The following is a 19,846-nucleotide window of genomic DNA, read 5'->3' on the forward strand; positions in this document are numbered from 1 at the left end:
AGCGTGTTTCTAGTTCCTGCCAATATCCAGCAACTTCACACAGCCATTGAAGAGGAGTGGACCAACATTCCACAGGCCACAATCAACAACCTGATCAGCTCTATGCAAAGGAGATGTGTTGCACTGCAGAGGCAAATGGTGGTCCCACCAGATACTGGTTTTCTTATTTTGATAAATTAATTTACCCATTAAACAGTGCCATTAAATGCCAGTGCAAATATCAATATGATGTAATAAAAGAATAGTGTACACATATATTGTCACACCCCTGTGGACTGTTTCGTTGGTTTTTCCATCTTGTGTCCTTATTTGGTCTTTACTGTTCCGTTGCTTGTTATGACGTCATTGTTTAATGACTTACACCTGTCCTTGTCTTATTAGCCTGCTTATATAAATTTGATTCAATTCCTCGTTCCTGGTCGGTTCTTAATGTTAGTTTTCGTTGTGTTAGCGTGTGTTTTCCCTGCTGTTTCTGCTTGTTCCTGTTCCCTGTCTGGATTATATATATTAAAGCACGTTGGCATTATTTCCTCATCCCTACGGCTCCTACTACACACAACCCTGACATATATTAATTGCATATGGCAAATATTTAATTTTCCTGAAATAATTTATATTTTTCATATTACTTGTATGACTGGGTATTTAAAAATTTAAATTATTAAATAAGTCTCAATGAAAATGTACTCCAAAGTAAGATCTGGGGGCTGAACATTACAACACGCAAAGTGAATCGCGCACATGACTGGAAGTGAGGCTTCCACGAAAGTGATTTCTACGTTAACAAGCCTCGAATCGAGGCTTTATCTGGCATGCCCACAACACAATCTCTGATGTCTCGGATCAAATGTCATTTCACTAGTTGACCGTCATTCAAGGTTTAAACGCTAACGATGTGGGAACACAAATTTGAACAGCATATATTGTCCCTAAGAACCGTAATGACATCACTCATAAAGGTGTGCAACTTTACAAAGTAAACAGTGGTCCAAAAAACACTTAGCCTCCTTGCTAATTAGCACACAAAATACCATTGGTATACTACATCCGCCACCTCACCGGAAGTTGTACCCACTTTCTTTTTTACAATACCGGAAGTTGTTTTTACAGTATATATATATATTGCATTAGAATATGATGTTTTTGCACTACAGTATTGATAGTGCAACACAATGTGAATGGTACTAAAAATATACAAAATATAATTTCATAATTATTATTCTGATTTTGGAATGACAATTTCTTTGAGATTCACCTTCATAGTTCTATTCAAAATCTCTTTAACCAAATTACACAGAAGTGAGTCAGAAAACTTTGAACACTTCACAGTGGGACAGTAGTGGCCCCTGATGCAATTTCCTGTGTGTTCAGGGCATACACACAGACACGCAGAGAGTAGTAATTCGGTTCAGCGAGTCGGTTCCTTGGAACAATTCATTTCAATAAACCGGATCAAAATGATTCAGTGGTTCTTTAACGTCATCACGTTGTCCCTAACATCCCAGCGTGGCACATTACAGGCATAGACGTAGCACACACTGCTTTTTATTTATCTTTTTTTCCTGACTAATTGAATATTTACAATTTAATGTGTCCAATTTCAGTTAGTTGTGAGACATGATTTTGTTCAGAAAAACACTAAGCAGCCAGACTACTTTTTATTATGCTAATTGTAGGCTGCAAAGTAACTTACTTTTAGCTCGATCTGTCAAATATGAAGTTCCTTCATAATGTATTCACTCACTCTCCGCTAGATTTTTCGTCTCATTGTGAATCGTCCTTGGTACAAATGATTCATTTGGAAGATTCGACTCAATAGAACGATTCGCTCACGAATCGCAGACAGGGGGTTTGGCTCCCGGCGTAATCTGACCCCAGCACTCGGCTCTTTAAAGGAATAAAGGATGAATTTACTGAATGGAGATCCGCTGCAACGTCTGCTGAGTTCAGAGCAAGACTGGAAGCTCTAAAAGACCCCCCGACGGAGAATGAAAGTTTTGGAGGAGCGACTTTTGAGAGAGCGTTTGCGAAGTTTGGAGGCGTAGCGCAGCGATGTGATGTGTGATGTGTGATGTGATCCACCGGCTTTGTAAACATTAAACTGAAAATCTCGGGCGGTCAAGAGAAGGACAGTCACAAGGTAGGATCAAGTGTGGGTAGGCTATACGTGGGACACGAGGATACTAGTTTGACTCCGGTTTGTCTCATGGCATGTGTCATCATGTCTCAATGCTTAACATATCTCAAACTGCAGTGTTGGTTGGGATGTTCAGGGGGTTCCATATATGTTAATGTTGGCATTATTCAATCTGACACACCTGTGCGTTGTGTCCATTTTTGGACACAAGTAATACCAGCAGTCCCTACATATAACATCTTTGTGTTTTTAGTAGGTTAATGTTGGTGCATGAAAAAGTTTTATGCTGCTGTTTATTAAATAAAAAGTAAAGCAAAAGCAACTATGCAGTTTGCAACCAGCCTTTGGTCACTTGTGCTGTTACTGTTAGTAAAACAGACTTTGAAGTGTTTCTTGAGAGTGTTTATGTCTGTTACATTCTCAGTGCATGTGCATTTGTGCTCACGTGTTGTTTTTGATTTATAATGAATGAGCTTGATCACAATTTGACCTCACACACTCCCATCCAGGACTGCACAATAAACAGTCATGAGTACATTCTTATAGTAGCATAAACCCTAGTTTTTCTGTTCTGTCCCTCAGACACTTGCACACTACTACAGTGCTTGCAAAATAGCACTGTTGATATTATCAACAAACATGCTTTTTGTTCATTTAATGTGACTCTATTTGTTTTTGTACTAATCTAGTATATTCAATCACTTGAATGCACATCTATGGTGTATATGTTTTCAGTTTTCAATTTAGAATTCCCACTGTGTACATGTGGCATAAAGTTAAAAACTTCTTTATCTGTCATCAGCCCTTTTATCTGTCAGCATCTATCCTTACAGTAGTTTTACACCAGGGTTCATTTTCATTCACAGACAATTCACATGCTGAATGACATGATGAAAAAAAAATTTATTTAATTTGTGTAAAACTTAAACCTAAGCTCACCTAAAACCTCTATTGCTGTCTTGCGAGCACTGTTAATTTCCTCGTCAGACAGAGTTTTCTCCTTATCCTGCATCAGTCAGTGCTTTCTGAGGGAGGCTGCGGTGTGTAGGTGATGTTTACACCTCTGCATGGAGGAATGTCACAGGCTATATTTACTGCTTCAGCTGATAATGAGTGTGGCCAGTTTGTAGAAGCCTGTTATTAGGATGAATACAAAGCTTCCTGTAGACCAGAGAAGAAGAGTATTGGAGGGATGAGCTGCAGGAGATCTACAGCTGTTATGAACTCTCTGTGATTCATCTAATCCAATCTATTTATACCACTAAATGGGTGTTGTATTCAGCAGCAGATGTTCTCACCCCAAATATGACCTATCTGGAGGCTCAGGCTGCGGTGATGTGCTATATTCAGTAGTGGCTTTTGCTGTCATTGATGACTGTAGATTCACAGTCATCTTATGTAGTTGTTTTATGGTTCAGTGGCATGGTTTACTAGCATATGCTGGTTTAAGCTGGTTTATCTGGTCTTCTAGCAAATGCCAGATAACTGGTCTCCTGGCTTGACCGGCTGATTTTAAAAGGGTTTAAAAACTCTAAAATCATCAATTTATTTTTTTTCCCACAAGAAACCTTGGGAGGAACCAACCTTTTCATATCTTCTTATGAGTTGTACTGATTAAAGCTTTTCAGAGAAGATGGTTAGATCTAGCCTGGCTAAGCTGGTCTTAAGATTTCAATTCTTATTTCCACCAGAAACCTTGAGAGGAACCAACCTTCAGAAAGCATCAGCATGGTTTAAGATGGTTAGATCTAGCCTGGCTAAGCTGGTCTTAAACTGGTCTAACTGGTCTCCATCCCTGACCAGCTTATTTAAAAGCATTTCAATTCTTATTTCCACCAGAAACCTTGAGAGGAACCAACCTTCTCAGACCTTCTCATGAGTTGTACTTATTAAAGCTTTTCAGAGAAGTGCAATAAAGTCAGAAAGCATGGGAATGGTTTTAGCTGGTTTAGACAGTCTCCCTGCCTGGCCAAGCTGGTCTTAAGCTAGTCTAACTAGCCTCCATCCCTGAACGGCTGATTTTATAGTACCCAAAACTCTCTTAAACAATCAAAACAAGTTTGGAGAGCAGGCACTGGCGTTCTAATTCTTCTGCTTTTTTTTTTTTTTTTTAACCAAAAACTTTGGAATAACCAGCCTTCTCGGATCTTTTCATGAGGTGTACTGATTAAAGATTTTCAGAGAAGTACAATAAAGTCAGAAAGCATCTGCATGGTTTAAGCTGGTTTGGACAGTCTCCCTGCCTTGCCAAGCTGGTCTTAAGCTGGTCTTAGGCTAGTCTAACTGGTCTCCATCCCTGAACGGCTGATTTAATAGTACCCAAAATCTTTCTAAAACCATCAAAACAGGTTTGGAGACCAGACAATGACGTTTAAAATTACCTTTTTTTCCACCAGAAATCTTGGGAGGAACCAACCATCTCAGATCTTCATGTGAGTTGCACTGACTAAAGCTTTTCAGAGAAGTACTTGTAGAGTCAGAAAGCTTCAGCATGGTTTAAGCTTAGATAGTCTTTCAGCCTGGCCACACTTGTCTTAAGCTGGTGTAACTAGTCTCTTTGACTGACCAGCTGATATAAATGTACCCAAAACCTCTCTAAAACCATTTAAACAGGATTGGACAGCATTCAGCAGCATTTAAAATCTTTTTTTCCACCAGAAATATTTGGAGGAACCAACCTTTTCAGACGTTCTCGTGAGTCGCACTGATTAAAGCTTTTCAGAGGAGTCAGAAAGCATCAATATTGTTTAAACTGGTTTAGACAGTTTTAAGCTAGTCTAACTGGTCTCCCTGAACAGCTAATTTAATAGTACCCAAAACCTCTCTTAAACCATCAAAACAGGTTTGGAGAACAGACAATGGAATTGGGAGGAACCTTGGGAGGAACCAACCTTCTCAGACATTCTCATAAGCAGTCCTGATTTACAGACAAGTAAAGGAGAGTATAAAAGTATCTCTGTGGTTTAAGCTGGTTTAGATAGACTCTCAGCCTGGCCAAGCTGATCTAAAGCTGGTCTAACTGGTCTCCATCCCTGACCGGCTGATTTAATAGTACACAAAACCTCTCTAAAACCATCAGAATAGGTCTGGAGACCAGACAAAATTCTTTTTCCACCAGAATCCTTGGGAGGAGTCAACCTTTTTAGATCTTCTCATGAAACATTGGAAGGAACCAACCTTCTCATATCTTCTCATGAATTGTACTAATTAAAGCATATGCATGGTTTACGCTGGTCTAAATCTAGTCTAACTGGTCTCTTTGCCTGACCAGTTGATTTAAAAGTTCCCAAAACCACTTTTTGACATAATCAAAACAAGCGTGATTAACTGCAGACAGCCTTTTTTTTTTTTTTTTTTTACCAGAAACCTTGGAGGAACCAACCTTCTCAGACCATCTCAACAGGTTAAAACTCTACAGAAGTACAATGGAGTCAAAAAGCATCTGCATGGAGGAATAAGTCCTATTTTGCTGTTTTCTGTTGAACAGCTACTTTGAGTTAGTCAAACAGGCATTTAGACCTCCAAAGCTGATGTTATGGGAGGCCATAAATTGTTGCACAGACACCAAATGGAAACTTTGTTGCAGGCTGAAACAAAAGATGTCAGACTCGGTTAAGTTGCATGTGGTGGCCTTTCTTTGGAGATATATAGTCTGTGAAAAAGCAAAGAGTTGGAAAGCTCACAGACTACTCGCTCCAACCTGTAATAACTACTTTAACTATTCATTCAGACGATCACACACACGCAGACATGATATCATATAGCAGCACACATCATTTTTTATTTGAATATAAATGCAGCAGTAATAGGACTCAAATGTCATTGATTGCCTTCAAAGTGTGTTCATTGTAATGGCAGAAACACACTTGCACGTGCACACACACACATACACACACACACACACATACCACAGGCTGACCCAGACATGGTTTTTTCCTGCTGATTTGAGTAATTCGGATGAGATGCCAAAGTCTTGGAAAACCAGTTTGGTCTTGACAGAGACAATCCAGAAAAACAACAGAGGGGATTTCACACGACTGTTGCGATGATATCATTTAATCGCCTAATCGCTTACATCACCGCAGCTGCACGTTCAGCAGAGATCTGGGGTGTGTGCGCGTGCGGGTACATAAAATAGAGTTTCAAAATGATATTCGTTTTATTGGAATAACAGAGGAGGATCTGTTTTATTGAATGATGCACCAGAGACTTGTCCTGGTTTCCCACTAGCCTTTCATGACCCACACACATATTGCTGTTTTTTTCATTTCACATTGCTTTTTTTTTTTTCATTGGTTTATAAGATTTATTCTTTCCACTACTACACTGTTTAACAGATATCATATTCTCCTTGTGTCTAAATAGAGAGTATAGTGGGTTTTGCATTAAAAGCTATAGTTTGGTGTGCAAGTCATCTTATTTGAGACATATGAGGTTATATTTTAGATATTTCTGGGAGCTTAAATGATGGCTTGATCATTTGAGTAGATGCTAAAACTGGGTGAAATCCAAAAATATAAATACCTCAGTATTTTTCAGTATTTTTTAATCAGTAAATACATAAATGTATCAATTAGGGCTGGGTAAGAAATATTGATTCTCATTTTTACAAAAAATTCTTAAATGTGAAGAATCAATTAGTCCAGCCTGTTTTGAATCGAACATTGTAACGTGCATCCCATCCAATAAATCCTGCAATAAGCTTTGTGCTTTATTTTTGATATGAGAAAAAAAAAACTGATTTAAAATTCTGTCCATTTTATTACAGTATTCAAGCAATAAATTCTGTTTTGGTGCTGTTTAATGTGGAGTGACAGTTTACTGTAGTGCCTCAGCAAAGAGAAGCGGCACATGAACTGATCATCTGCTCCACTTTAATACCAGTTTCTGCACAGAATAAACATGAATGAAAGTCTGAAGATATGTTAAAAGAAGGAGTACAACTTATCAAAATCCATATCCTGTGTCATGTTATCACTCAATTATTTTTTCAAAATCAAAATCCAGCACTAATATAAATCTCAATATGTATGAATTTGTTGTAAAATTGATAAAATTTGATTTTGGCTGTGCAATGTTTCTTTTAAACAAACTTCCATTTAAAAAAAAAAAAAAAAAAAAAAAAAAAAAAAAAAAAAAAAAAAAGAAAGAAAGAAAATCAAACGTTAAATATAAGAGGAAAAACATTAAATTAACATAAAATATTAAAATAATGACTGTTTAAATAAAATTATTATCAAAAACAAAAATGAGGCGTGTTTCACACAGTGATATTTAGTATTGGTAGTTTGTACAAAATTAATGTGTGTACATCTTGTCATTTACATTATGTAATTAAAATCTATATGTAGACTTCTTTGAATATTTTTGAGTGAGAACATAATAGGAGAATCAAAGTTTAAAAAAAATGTTTAATCTAGAATCAAATTAAGTTTAAGAAGTTTAATCTGCTTCATGGAAACTAACTTTCCAGCTATAAGCTCAAAAAAGGCATGTTTCACATAGTATTGATAGTTTTTATAGGATTAATGTGTGTATATCATTTATTACTGTAATAAGAGACATCTGTTTTTTTTTTTTTTTTTTTTTTTTTTTTTTTTTGAGTGATGTAAATAAAGTGAAAGAGTTGTTCACTTCCAGAACAAAAATTTACAGATGTACTCAACCCGTTGTCACCCAAGATGTTCGTGTCTTTCTTTCTTCAGTCGTAAAGAAATGATGTTTTTTGAGGGAAACATTTCAGGATATTTCTTCATATAGTGAACTTCTGTGGTGCCCTGAGCTTGAACTTCCAAAATGCAGTTTAAATGCAGCTTCAAAGGGCTCTAAATGATCCCAGCCGAGGAAGAAGGGTCTTACCTAGCAAAACGATCAGTCATTTTCAAAAAAAAATAATTACATACTTTTTAACCTCAAATGCTCACTTTGTCTAGCTCTGCAATATGCATGTGTACTCTGTGTAATCCGGGTCAATACAGTTAGGGTATGTCGAAAAACTCCCATCTCCATTTTCTTCTCCAACTTCAAAATCATCCTACATCGCAGTTTTACCTTTTTTTTGTAAAGGCCGTTTGGCCTTCTTTGCATGTTCACTTGTGAACACTGGGTCAGTACTTCTGCAGCGATGTAGGACGATTTTAAAGTTGGATAGAAAATAAGATGGGAGTTTTTCATTTGAGCATTTGAGAAAATGGCCAATTGTTTCACTAGATAAGACCCTTCTTCCTTGGCAGGGTTCGTTTAGAGCTTTTTGAAGCTGCATTGAAACTGCATTTTGGCCGTTCAAACTTGCGGGCACCATAGAAGTCCACTATATGGAGAGAAATCCTGAAATGTTTTCCTCAAAAACATAATTTCTTTACAACTGAAGACAGACGTGAACATCTTGGATGAAAACGGGGTGAGTACATTATCTGTACATTTTCGTTCTGAAAGTAAACTACTCTTTAAACTTATCAACAATAAGCTATTACATATTTTTGACTTAACAATTTTATGCTTTCCAGTTGTGAAAATGATGATGAAACTCTTGTGATATTCTGATAGTTATTGTTATATTAACTGCATTGTTTAATTTTATATTACTGTAAATATGTTGGGAATATTTAATAAATCTTAGCTATATAATTGTGCATATTTAATATGTCCTACTCATATTTCAAAAACCTAATTTAAAACACACATGGCAAGTTCTCAGAAATGTACTATTTATATTAATGTTTTTTATTTAAAAAAAAACTTCACGTCTGTCATGTGGTCTAACCATCAAATAAAAGTAGTAAAAAATTTCAGACTTAGTAATTATCTTATAATTAAAATAGATTTTCAAGGTAAAAAATGTAATTTATTTTTACAAACATAATGAATTTTTTATTTATTTTATTTTATTTTTTCTTTAAATAAATTTCACTACCTTTTTGGGGAGTTGCACCAATTTTTGCAACCTAAGATAATCTTGCCTTGTCATAAAAAGATCAGATTGTCTGAGACCTATTCATATACTGTCATCAGCCTCCCTATCATATAATTTTCCATTTAGTTTTTTTCTGCATGTTTTCGGTGCACCACATGACTTGGCAGTTATTAATGAGCAGCGACGGAGTTAAAATATGTTTTCACCCAAGAAATACAAGATTATACCAAACATTCAAAGAATTTAATTATTTAAATGGGGTTCTATGAAATCACCCTCACCCCCCGCCCTGTACTGTAAATATGTTGGGAATATTTGATCAATCTTATCTATATAATTGTGCATATTTAATATGTCCTACTCGAGGCATATGGGGAAAGAGTGTAGTGACACTCTCTTCCTCCCTTCCCCCCTGTCAAACAAGCCAAGGGTGCAAAATACCTTGTTCCTCACAACATTAGCACAGAGGCTTCAGGGGCAAATGGATTATTTGCGTGTTGCTGTCATATTTGGCAGTACAAGTCGACGTGGGCTGAGCTAGCAGAAACATCGGCTTAATTTGACCTCTCTTTCTGACGGCCATTCCTGCCTCTTCCAGACTCTGTTTCCCAAACCTCAGGTTTCGACTTCAGTCAAGTCCGTACATAACTGGACAGAGAGTTATAGCGTTTTGGTCAGCTAGTGGAATCTCTCTGTGCGCCGCTTCTGTAATTTGTCAGTAGGGCTGTAGTTACGAGCATGCTAATTGTAGAGTGCGACATGGCGCAGTTGTGCGCTCTGCAGTTTGAATGTCTGCCGCGCCGGAGACTTCTGGTGTCAGTCCGTCTCATTTACCGTTTCACTTCCAACGCCACAGCTAGCTTTCCTTTATTGTCTGCTACGAGGCCTGTTATATTGTCCAGAGTTAACCGTTATGGCTTTGTAGTCTGTTGAAAACATCATGAATTTTTGAAAAGTTCTCTTTTATTTTGTTGTCCACATTCTGTATTGTAACTTGTAGTTTTATTTTTCCCACCATCTGAATAGAGATGTTATCTTTAGCCATTTTCAGACTACAAGGTTAGTGCGTGTTTATGACAAGCTACATTTAAACTCCAGTAACAAGATGATCTACAGCTCATGCACCCCACACCACAGGACCCTGAGAGCCTTTGTCATAGCACTTGTGCAAATCGTGCTAGGGTCAGTGACAAAAAAGTCTATGATAAATAAAATGAAAAATATTTCAAAAACCTAGTTTAAAACACATATGGCAAGTTCTCAGAAATGTACAGAAGCTGTATTTATATTAATGTTTTTTATTAAAAAAACTTAATGTCTGTCATGTGGTCTAACCATCAAATAAAAAGTATATATATATATATACATTAAATTTTCTTTTTTTTCAAGGTAAAATGTTTTTATTTAGTTTTACAAACATAATGAATGATTTATTTATTGATTGATTGAATTTCTTTAAATAAATTTCACTACCTTTTTGGGGAGTTGCACCACATGACATTTTACAACTTAAGCTAATCTTGCCTTGTCATAAAAAGATCAGATTATCTGAGACCTATTCATATACTGTCATCAGCCTCTCTATCATATAATTTTAGTTTAGTTTTTAGTTTTTTTCTGCATGTTTTGTTTGCCCCACATGACAGTGATTTGGCAGATATTAATGAGCAGCGATGGAGTTTTGTTAAAATATGTTTTCACCCAAGAAATACAAGATTATGCCAAACATTCGAAGAATTTAATTATTTAAATGGGGTTCTATGAACCCCCCCCAACCCCCCATAAAAATTCTTTGTAACTCCCCCCCAAATTAATTTTTTTCCCCCTTTTTTTTTTTTTTTTTTTTTTCTGGATTCCAGTTTTGATTTTTCTAGACTCTATTTTAATGGTTAAATTAAGAAAATATGAATCAAAAAGCATGTCCCTATAGGCCCTATAAAATACAGTTTTTTGGATTCCTGGTTGAATAGTTTTATAAAATTGTAATAATCAAAAGCATCTCTAAATAAATAAATAAATAAATGTATTTGTGTCACAATTTCTTCAAGTTAAGTCAAACTTTTATTTTGATTTCAATATTCACATGCACTAGTCCATATCACATTTTTATTCAGGTTTGCCCATCTACTTTGGATTTATTAATTCAAAATTCGGCAAATTCTGTGACATTCTGGGTTATACAGTAAAATCAGTTTTTATGACTTTTTTCCGCGTCTTAGAAATCCAACGGCCCTATTTAGGTGCTGCCATTTTTCCTAGTTATAAAATCAGGACATTTGTAGCACCAGACAGTTGTAAAGCCAACATTTTTGACTTTATGCCACTCAAAAAAATAATAAAATGAATTTTTATTGACATATATATTTAACAGTAGATAATCATAGAAGAGTTGTGTTCAAGACGTTGTATTTATAAATTGCATTTTAATGTATTTTTGAATAAATTAATAGATAGGACAAAAAAGCCCCGCTAGCTTCACAGATGTTACACGCTTTTAAAATGTGAGCTACAAATGGTCGCCTGTCGGCTTTGTGCAGGTAAAAATAATCAGCGCTTTCCACTATTCAAGAGCTTGTCTCCTTTGAGCTTCCACATTCTTTATTCCTTTTTCAGGGGAAGAGAGAAAGACCCCCTCCCTCATATTGGTAATGGGACTGTCATGCAGAAAGACTCCATTGTGTGGGCCAGGATCCTGTTTCTCCATGGGCCTGTAATTAAGAAGGGATTGCTTGAGCAGGGATATTTAGGTGGCTGAATATAGGGTAGGGATTGCTTAGGCCGCCGGGTAAACTGTCTACACATGCATAGCTGGACTTACCCCATCCCTACAGCCTTCACACAATACATGTGTGTGTATATTAAGTGTGTATGTAGAGAGAGAGCAGGAAGGTAGCCTTTGTTAAACTGTGTCATCTCTATGAGCTCACAGCTCGAGTTTGCTTTTCAGTGGTTTCCTAGGTGATCACTAAAAAGTGAGCTCATTCGAAGGGAGGGAAACAATAAAAGAGAGGTGAAAAGAAACCCCTGGCCCAGAGCAGTTACCGCCAGACCTGTGATGTCAACAGTGTGTTCTCATCTTATGGTAAATGTCAGTCTTAGATCACCATGATTTTGGCCTCTTTTTTTATTAGACTGTCTAATGGAATTAAACTCCACTCGCTGAAATACTACAAAAAACGCTAAAGCAAAGCTCCTGTTAGTTATACTATTAACTAATGGTTCACCAGTATGGGGTTTTTAAAGGTCAATACCCATTCCAGTTTTTAGAGAGCAGGGTGGCCTGATGGCTGATACATTGCAGGCATTATACAACTAAATGGTGATGAATGGAAGCCTATTTGTGCTTTAGAGTTAAAAAAATAAAGGTAACTGTGACTTTTTCTTGTAATTTGTGATCTCATAGTATGAACATCTATATATGTCTCAACATTTCACATTTATTTCTGTAATTGCAACTTTATTTAACATATTTCATTTCATTTGTGACTTTGGTGTCATAATTTTTATTTGGTGTTATTGCGAAAGTATGTCTTGTAATTGCAACTTCATTTCTTTTAAATACAACTTTATCTCACAATGACTTAATAACTCAAAATTGTGACTTTATTTCTCATAACTGTAACTTTATATCTCACAATATGACTTAATATCTCAAAAGTATGACTTTATTTCTTATAATTGTAACTTTGTTTCTCAAAAATGATTTAATATCTCAAAATTATGACTTTATTCCTCATAATTGTAACCTTTTATTTCATAATATAATTTTATCTCAAAATTACAACTATTTTTACCTATAATTGTAACTTTGTATCTCACAATATGATTTAATCTCAAAATTGCAACTTTATTTCTCATAATCGTAACTTTGTATCTCACAATATGACTTAATATCTCAAAATTGTGACTTTATTTCTCATAATTGTAACTTTTTATCTCACAATATGATTTTATCTCAAAATTGCAACTTTTGTCCTCATAATTATAACTTTGTATCTGACAATATGATGTTGTATCTCAAAACTGCAACTTTATTTCTCATAATTGTTACTCAATGTCTCACAATATGACTTTATATCTCAAATTGTATCTTTTTTTTATAATGGCAACTTTGCATCTCACAATATGAGTTTATATCTCAAAATTGCGACTTTATTTCTCATAATTGTTACTATGTATCTCACAACATGACTTTATATCTCAAACTGTAACTTTGTCTCATAATTGTAACTTTATTTCTCACAATGACTTTATATCTCAAAATTGTAACTTTGTATCTCACAATATGATTTAATCTCAAAATTGCAACTTTATTTCTCATTGCAACTTTGTATCTCATAATGACTTAATATCTCAAAATGATGACTATTTCTCATAATTGTAACTTTGTATCTCACAATATGATTTAATATCTCAAAATTGTGACTTTATTTTTCATAATTGTAACTTTTTTATCTCACAATATGATTTAATCTCAAAATTGCAACTTTATTTCTCATAATTGCAACTTTGTATCTCATAATGACTTAATATCTCAAAATGATGACTATTTCTCATAATTGTAACTTTGTATCTCACAATATGACTTAATATCTCAAAATTATGACTATTTCTCAGAATTGTAACTTTGCATCTCACAATATGAGTTTATATCTCAAAATTGCGACTTTATTTCTCATAATTATATTGTGTCTCACAATAAGACTTTATATCTCAAACTGTAACTTTTGTCTCATAATTGTAACTTTATTTCTCACAATATGACTTTATATCTCAAAATTGTAACTTTGCATCTTACAGTGTGAGTTTATATCTCAAAATTGTGACTTTATTTCTCATAATTGTAACTTTGCATCTCCACAATATGACTTTATATCTCAAAAGTGCAACTTTTTTCTCATAATTGAGAATTTGTATCTCACAATATGACGTTATCTTAAATTCTCATAAATATGACTTTGTATCACAAAGTGACTTCTCAGATCTCATAATTGCAACCTGATACCTAACAATTGTGACAGTTTGTTTCTAATTGCAACATCATTTTTCATAAATATGATGATTATTTAAAATTTTGTCTCCATCATTTTTTAAAATTTATTTTTCACTCTGCGGTAGAAACATGCTTCCATGCAGATAATATCTGCACTGCTGTGCTAAAATTTAGATAATAGAAAATAGGAATATCACAGAATTTTAAAATTGGGATGTCAGTCTGGGAAAGAGCTGGAAATTTTGATCAACTCCTAAATTTCTTTGGCTATAAATTGCTGTCCCTTAGTGCAGTCTCTATAAAATGAGTTTTCAAATGCTTATCCAGTAATCAGGAATGACTTTAGAAGTCATATAAAAATCATGCGAATTTATTGGTTTGAAGGTGTGGGAACATTGGAAATGAAACATTAGAAACAGAAAATATTCATTGTCTGTGGACGAGGCTAATGGTAGATTTTGGATTTGATACACGGACAATTATAAGCCAGTGTCAGGATTTTAATTGGTCTGGCCTGTAAATTGGTCACTGCTGTTAATGTCTGGCTTTGGTTTTGATGGTCTTTCAGTCTTTTTTTTAGTTACATACTGTCCACTGGACAATCTAATTTCCGTAGACATTATTTTTTTCTCTAAACCAGCCCAGATCTAAGGTCCCACCCCTCCTTTGTAGGCTTCAAGGCAAACCTGTTAAGCCTGTCCTCTATTTTCCTTGCATTCATGTAAAAAAATCATTGTGTTCTCACTCCACCTGACAAATTTCCATCACTGTTACCTGCAGGTTGGCAGACTGGCACACAAGCACAGATGGCAGAGGTGATGGAGGGTGTATCCACGGCAGCAGTGCCAAACGGCAGTGTGGACTGGCAGAAGAGATGCATTGCCCTGGAGACGCAGCTCATGAGGTTTCGTCTGCAAGCAGGAAATATCCGCCACCTACTTGCTGAGAGGGTAAATGAGGGGTATTATGGGTAACACAGGGTCTACAATTCGCCCACTGCATTCCAGCGATTAGTTTATTTTATGTACATTTTGCACGGCTTATGTACGCCCAAGTTCATCTTGCCAAAACAAATCTGAGTTAGACTGTAACAAAGGCATTTTATTTGACAGTGAACATCACATGCTCTATAAGGCCAGATAATGTAGTAAATATGGTTTGCATCTCATGACTTGCACATATTTCCTGTTCCATCATCCCAGCTAACTAGAAAGTAGTAATACCTTTTTTATTTTTTTGACATTTACCATGATCTTTTTAAGTCCCCTGGTTGCACCTTGTAAATACAATGTTACTTGAACACCTTGAGTAACTTAGTTTTACCACCTGATAAATCACTGTACTCTGGTACCACCAAAGTACTTCTTTATATTGGTGATATCAGCTGATTGTTTTTCTCATTTACTTTTTTTAAAAAGTCTTTTTTCTTCAGTCACAGTGGAACAAGTTATAAGTTTCTCCTCTGCTCTTTCTCTCTCCCTCCTTCTCTACGGTTTGGTCATGCTGCATTGACCTCAGCGTTTCGTCTTGCAAGAAAAGGTTAACTGTCAAACTTGGCAGGCTGCCCTGCAAGGAAAGTCAGGGGGAAACCACTGACTCGTGTGAATGCTTGAGTAGATATACAGGTGTGTGTCAGTGTGTGCGTTTTATAGACGAGGGAAGCAATTGTTCATTAATAACCAGATTACCAAAAGTAGCTGTCTTTTTATTAGTGCTGGCAATCGATTAAAAAAAAAAAACTAATTAATCACACTTTCTTTTTCTAAAATTAATTGTGATTAATCGTGATTAATCACACCTAACATTATCTATTTAAATACACTTTTATATTGCAATAATTTTACTTTCAATCTTCAAATTAATGTAGAAAAAGGCAGTATATTTTTAATATTTGTTTTTTTTTTTTTTATGAATGAAGGTATCACTGAGTACCAATATTACTGATGTCTCTAGGAAGTTGTTCTTTTTTCCCCTAATATTTAACCACTGACTAAAATCATTCAACATTACAGTATAACTGAGAGCCATTTATTAAATATTTTTGTTAGACTTTAGACTAACAACTTCTAATTTAAGTGAACTTAAATCAATCTTCAGATAAACCTATTATACGCAGATCTGACACGCATGCTCGCAGTTTCATTCACGCTTTAATATGAAATGATACAGGCTACAGCACGCTGGTGCATTTGTGTATGCAATTGAAGCATGTGTGGTGCTATGATCACAGTATAACATCTGACGATTGATGTGGTCATAAAGATATTCTGCGACCATATAAATGCAATTCTTGTCAAGAAAAAAGAGACAGAAGCTGCAGTTGTGAGTGGGGTGGCCAACCCTAGCCCCATCCCTGCGTTACCTGCGTAAAATATTTTTAACGCCGTTAAACTAAAAATTAATCGCCTGTGCTAACACGCTAATTTTGACAGCACTACTTTATATTTTCTGGAGAAACTGGTGTTGCTTATTTATGTTTTGCATTGTTAGAGTGTTGTGGGTGGTTGGAGAACATTGCTATGCGGCTGCTAAGATGTACTAAGTGATTGTTAGCATGTTTCTATGTGTGTTGTTGCTTGAACATACTCAGTTAGTCTGGAGGTAACAAATCTTTCTGCTCTTAGGGGTGAAAGAGTTACTTTCAAACATGGTGTATAATTATTTAGGTTGCTATAAACGTTTTGACTTTAACTAACTTGCTTAGCATGATTCCTTTCAAACTGTTGATCTGCCAGTAATATAGTTGAACTGAAAGATGCCTTTTTTGTGTTAGCCAGTCTGCTATGATAGTTGAACTGAAATGGAAAGCTGACTGCAAAAGAAGATATTTATGCTAATACCTTGTGGCAACACTGAGAATGCAAAACATATTTAGGTGAATTCAGGGCGAGATAAGGGAGGCAGTTCTTCCTCAAAAAATTGGATGAGAATATAAAAATATAGTACAAAAATAAAACAATGCAAATAAAAATCTAACATAAAATGTGTAGAAATCACTAGTTTTCCTAAAGAAACACTGTCCAACAGTGACACCAGCAGGTAAAATTACAACAGGATTTTCAACCAGAGTCCCAACTAAGACTGGAAATCTCGCAAAATATCTCGAGACTTGAGAATAAACATCGCAGACAGAAGTTTAATAGGACATGTTGTATAAACACTTGTGCTGTTGCCACAAATCGACAAGCTGATCCTCCATCTCTGCTGTCCAAATCCGTTTGTGCTACGCCATGATTGCATTTGTTTTGCTTCCATCTTCTGTCAGCTCGCTTTCTGATTGGATATTGTTTAATTTCACATGATAATCTACAGATCATATGCGTATTTGTCCTCAGGGTTCCCCCCACACATCAGGATTACTGATCAACATACTGAATATTTATGATTCGCAATCGGCGCGCCTCCGGTGTTCTGCCGAGAAGATTCAGTCACTCTTAACACCTCACAACACAGGAAGATCTGATAAAATAATCTTTAGAATCACCAAGATAATTGGGACTTTACCTTAGGATTGTCGGAAGGGGAGAAATCAGCCAGATTATTTTATGGTGTGTACCCAGCATAAAGCGTGTGGTTTGGTGAGCGATAATTGAGAATGAATGGGGGAACGTCATGTGAGAGGAGCCATTGCCTCCATTGTGATATAATTGGATATGACTGGTTATGATCGGCTGTGATTGGTTCATGCAATAAATCCCGCCTCCTGTGCTTGTGTGTGTTCAGAATCAGTCTGAATAAACTAAATATTGGAGTTAATGGGAAATATAATTACATTTTAAGTAAGCAATACACATGCTTTTATATCACCACTTTGCTGCAAAATCAAACTTAAGATCTGTGAGTTTTTTTAGTGCGCAATCAGCTTATTGAAAGTAAAAGTACATCTTTGCGTCTGTGACAGACATATTTCTGAACACAGCGACACACAAAAGTGAGCTAGCATTGTTAGAAACATCTGTGTTCATCTACTTGTGTAAAGTATATTTTGGGCCTGGAGGTTTTGTGGTTAGTCAATCTCAAATCTTTTCAGGCATAAAAACCATTTAGTGAAGAATCAGAACACCTTTGAACCATTTTTCATGCATAACTTTGTCTCAGTAAACACACTGTGAAATAAACATCTCCTCACGGAGGAACATATAAACAATATCAGATCGGTCTGTAAACCATGTGTGCATATGCTCTTCTTGATGTTAATAAGTCGGTCCAAAATCAACAACATCAATTTTGTTTTTCTTTTCGGTCCAAGAGGTAGGTCTGTTGTTGTGTTTTTTTCTATCTGTGGTGGTGCCATTAGGGTGTTTACTGTCCAAACACGCAGACCACAGGGACATTAAGTCTTGGACGGCACCCAAACGTCCTCCATCAGGTTTCTTCCCTCTCTGGTCATTGCTCTAACAGCCTTTCGCTCACCCTGACCTCCACACTCTCCTGCTCTCCCGTTCTTTCCAGCCTTGATATCGGGGCTCAGTGTCTCATGGGTTTCTGTTTGTTTTGTTAAAGAGGACAAAAGAAAGTGTTGAGAGTTTGCTGCTGGTGCCTGTTTAGAAAGATTCATACGCTTCTCATCTGCTTCTCTGGGCGGCGTTAGGAGTGTTTTACACATTGACCCACTTTGCAGAGGAAAAGCTTGACACAGAATTGTGTGAGGGGTGTGATCTCTTATTCTGGCGCGAGGGAATACTTTTTCCATTCTGTTCACGTACGCATGCCCTTTAGTTGAAAAGTGTGTCCCGTTGTAGAACGAGATAAAAATTGTGTGTAAATGCACGTAGGCTACTTTTTAAAGAGCACGCTGCCATACTACGTAGACTGTTTCTGCATAGTATAGTACGGTGCAAAATATGTGCACATTTTCTGTATTAATGAAATACTCATGCAATGTACCTATACAGTATGACTACAGTAATATCCTTACAGTGTGACTGTAGGGATATAAGGCTTCCTGATATTGAAGACAAATTTGATATGCTTTAACCTGTGTTTAAAATCTATTTAAATGTGTTTAAAACTGAAAATAATATATAACCAATATACAGTTTCACATTCTTTTGGCCATAAATCATTGGCAGCAGCTGTGAGTGCCGTGGACTGACTCATCTTCACAGACTAGTTTGCTGTAAGAGGGTCATGACAGCTTGTTGATCATCATCGGAGCGCACACACACTTCAGTAATAATTGTGTACCCACTCTTTTATGTTGGTGCACTGAGCTGCCATATTGGATTCTGAAGTCAGGGTTGTTGCTTGAGTTTCCGAGTTGGAACTCTGACTTGAGAAGGAGTTCTGGTTGAAAGTTCCTACTGGGAACACAGATGGAACACACCATTATCACACTGTAGCTGCAGGAAATTATGTCATGAGAACATTAGCAATGTTTTCGTTATCCTATTTCTATGCATTTTTTGAAGTATCGCGTCAGAAACAAGTAATAGAAATGCCACATTGTGAATAACAATCCCTTAATTCGCAAAAAAAATGTCTTCTCGCTTGAGGTGGTTTTGGACTTGTGTGAACATGGTTAATGTGAATAATGAGAGATGGAAACGCATTTGCTGAATAAGTTCATCCATACGCATCAAACCTGACTAACAAGCGGACGGATCTCATTCCACAGCATCTGAAACATTGTTATGGTCATTCTGAAATGTCTGAGAAAAGTCTGTCATCAAAGTATTTCTGTATAATTGCCTCCCAGAACTGTCTTATACAACGATTGCGTTTCCAAACAGCAGGCATACATCTCCGAATGTAAGGACCGCATTTATTGTGTTTCGTCTGTTCAGTCTGAGGCGCAAGTAAT

At 36.1% G+C, this 19,846-nt stretch overlaps 1 protein-coding gene across 1 annotated transcript in view; it reads left to right on the forward strand.

Annotated features, from left to right (window-relative positions):
- Positions 1-1,867: 1,867 nt before the first annotated feature.
- plekhh1 (pleckstrin homology domain containing, family H (with MyTH4 domain) member 1) overlaps positions 1,868-19,846 on the forward strand; it is a 55,922-nt gene continuing 37,943 nt past the window's right edge. The window contains exons 1-2 of the mRNA XM_051134019.1: positions 1,868-2,140; positions 14,824-14,993. Of these exons, the coding sequence (XP_050989976.1) occupies positions 14,850-14,993 (144 nt within the window). The 5' untranslated portion in view covers positions 1,868-2,140; positions 14,824-14,849. The remainder of the gene's footprint in view (positions 2,141-14,823; positions 14,994-19,846) is intronic.

Source organism: Labeo rohita, chromosome 17 (genome assembly GCF_022985175.1).
Source record: "Labeo rohita strain BAU-BD-2019 chromosome 17, IGBB_LRoh.1.0, whole genome shotgun sequence".
Classification (NCBI taxonomy): Eukaryota; Metazoa; Chordata; class Actinopteri; order Cypriniformes; family Cyprinidae; genus Labeo; species Labeo rohita.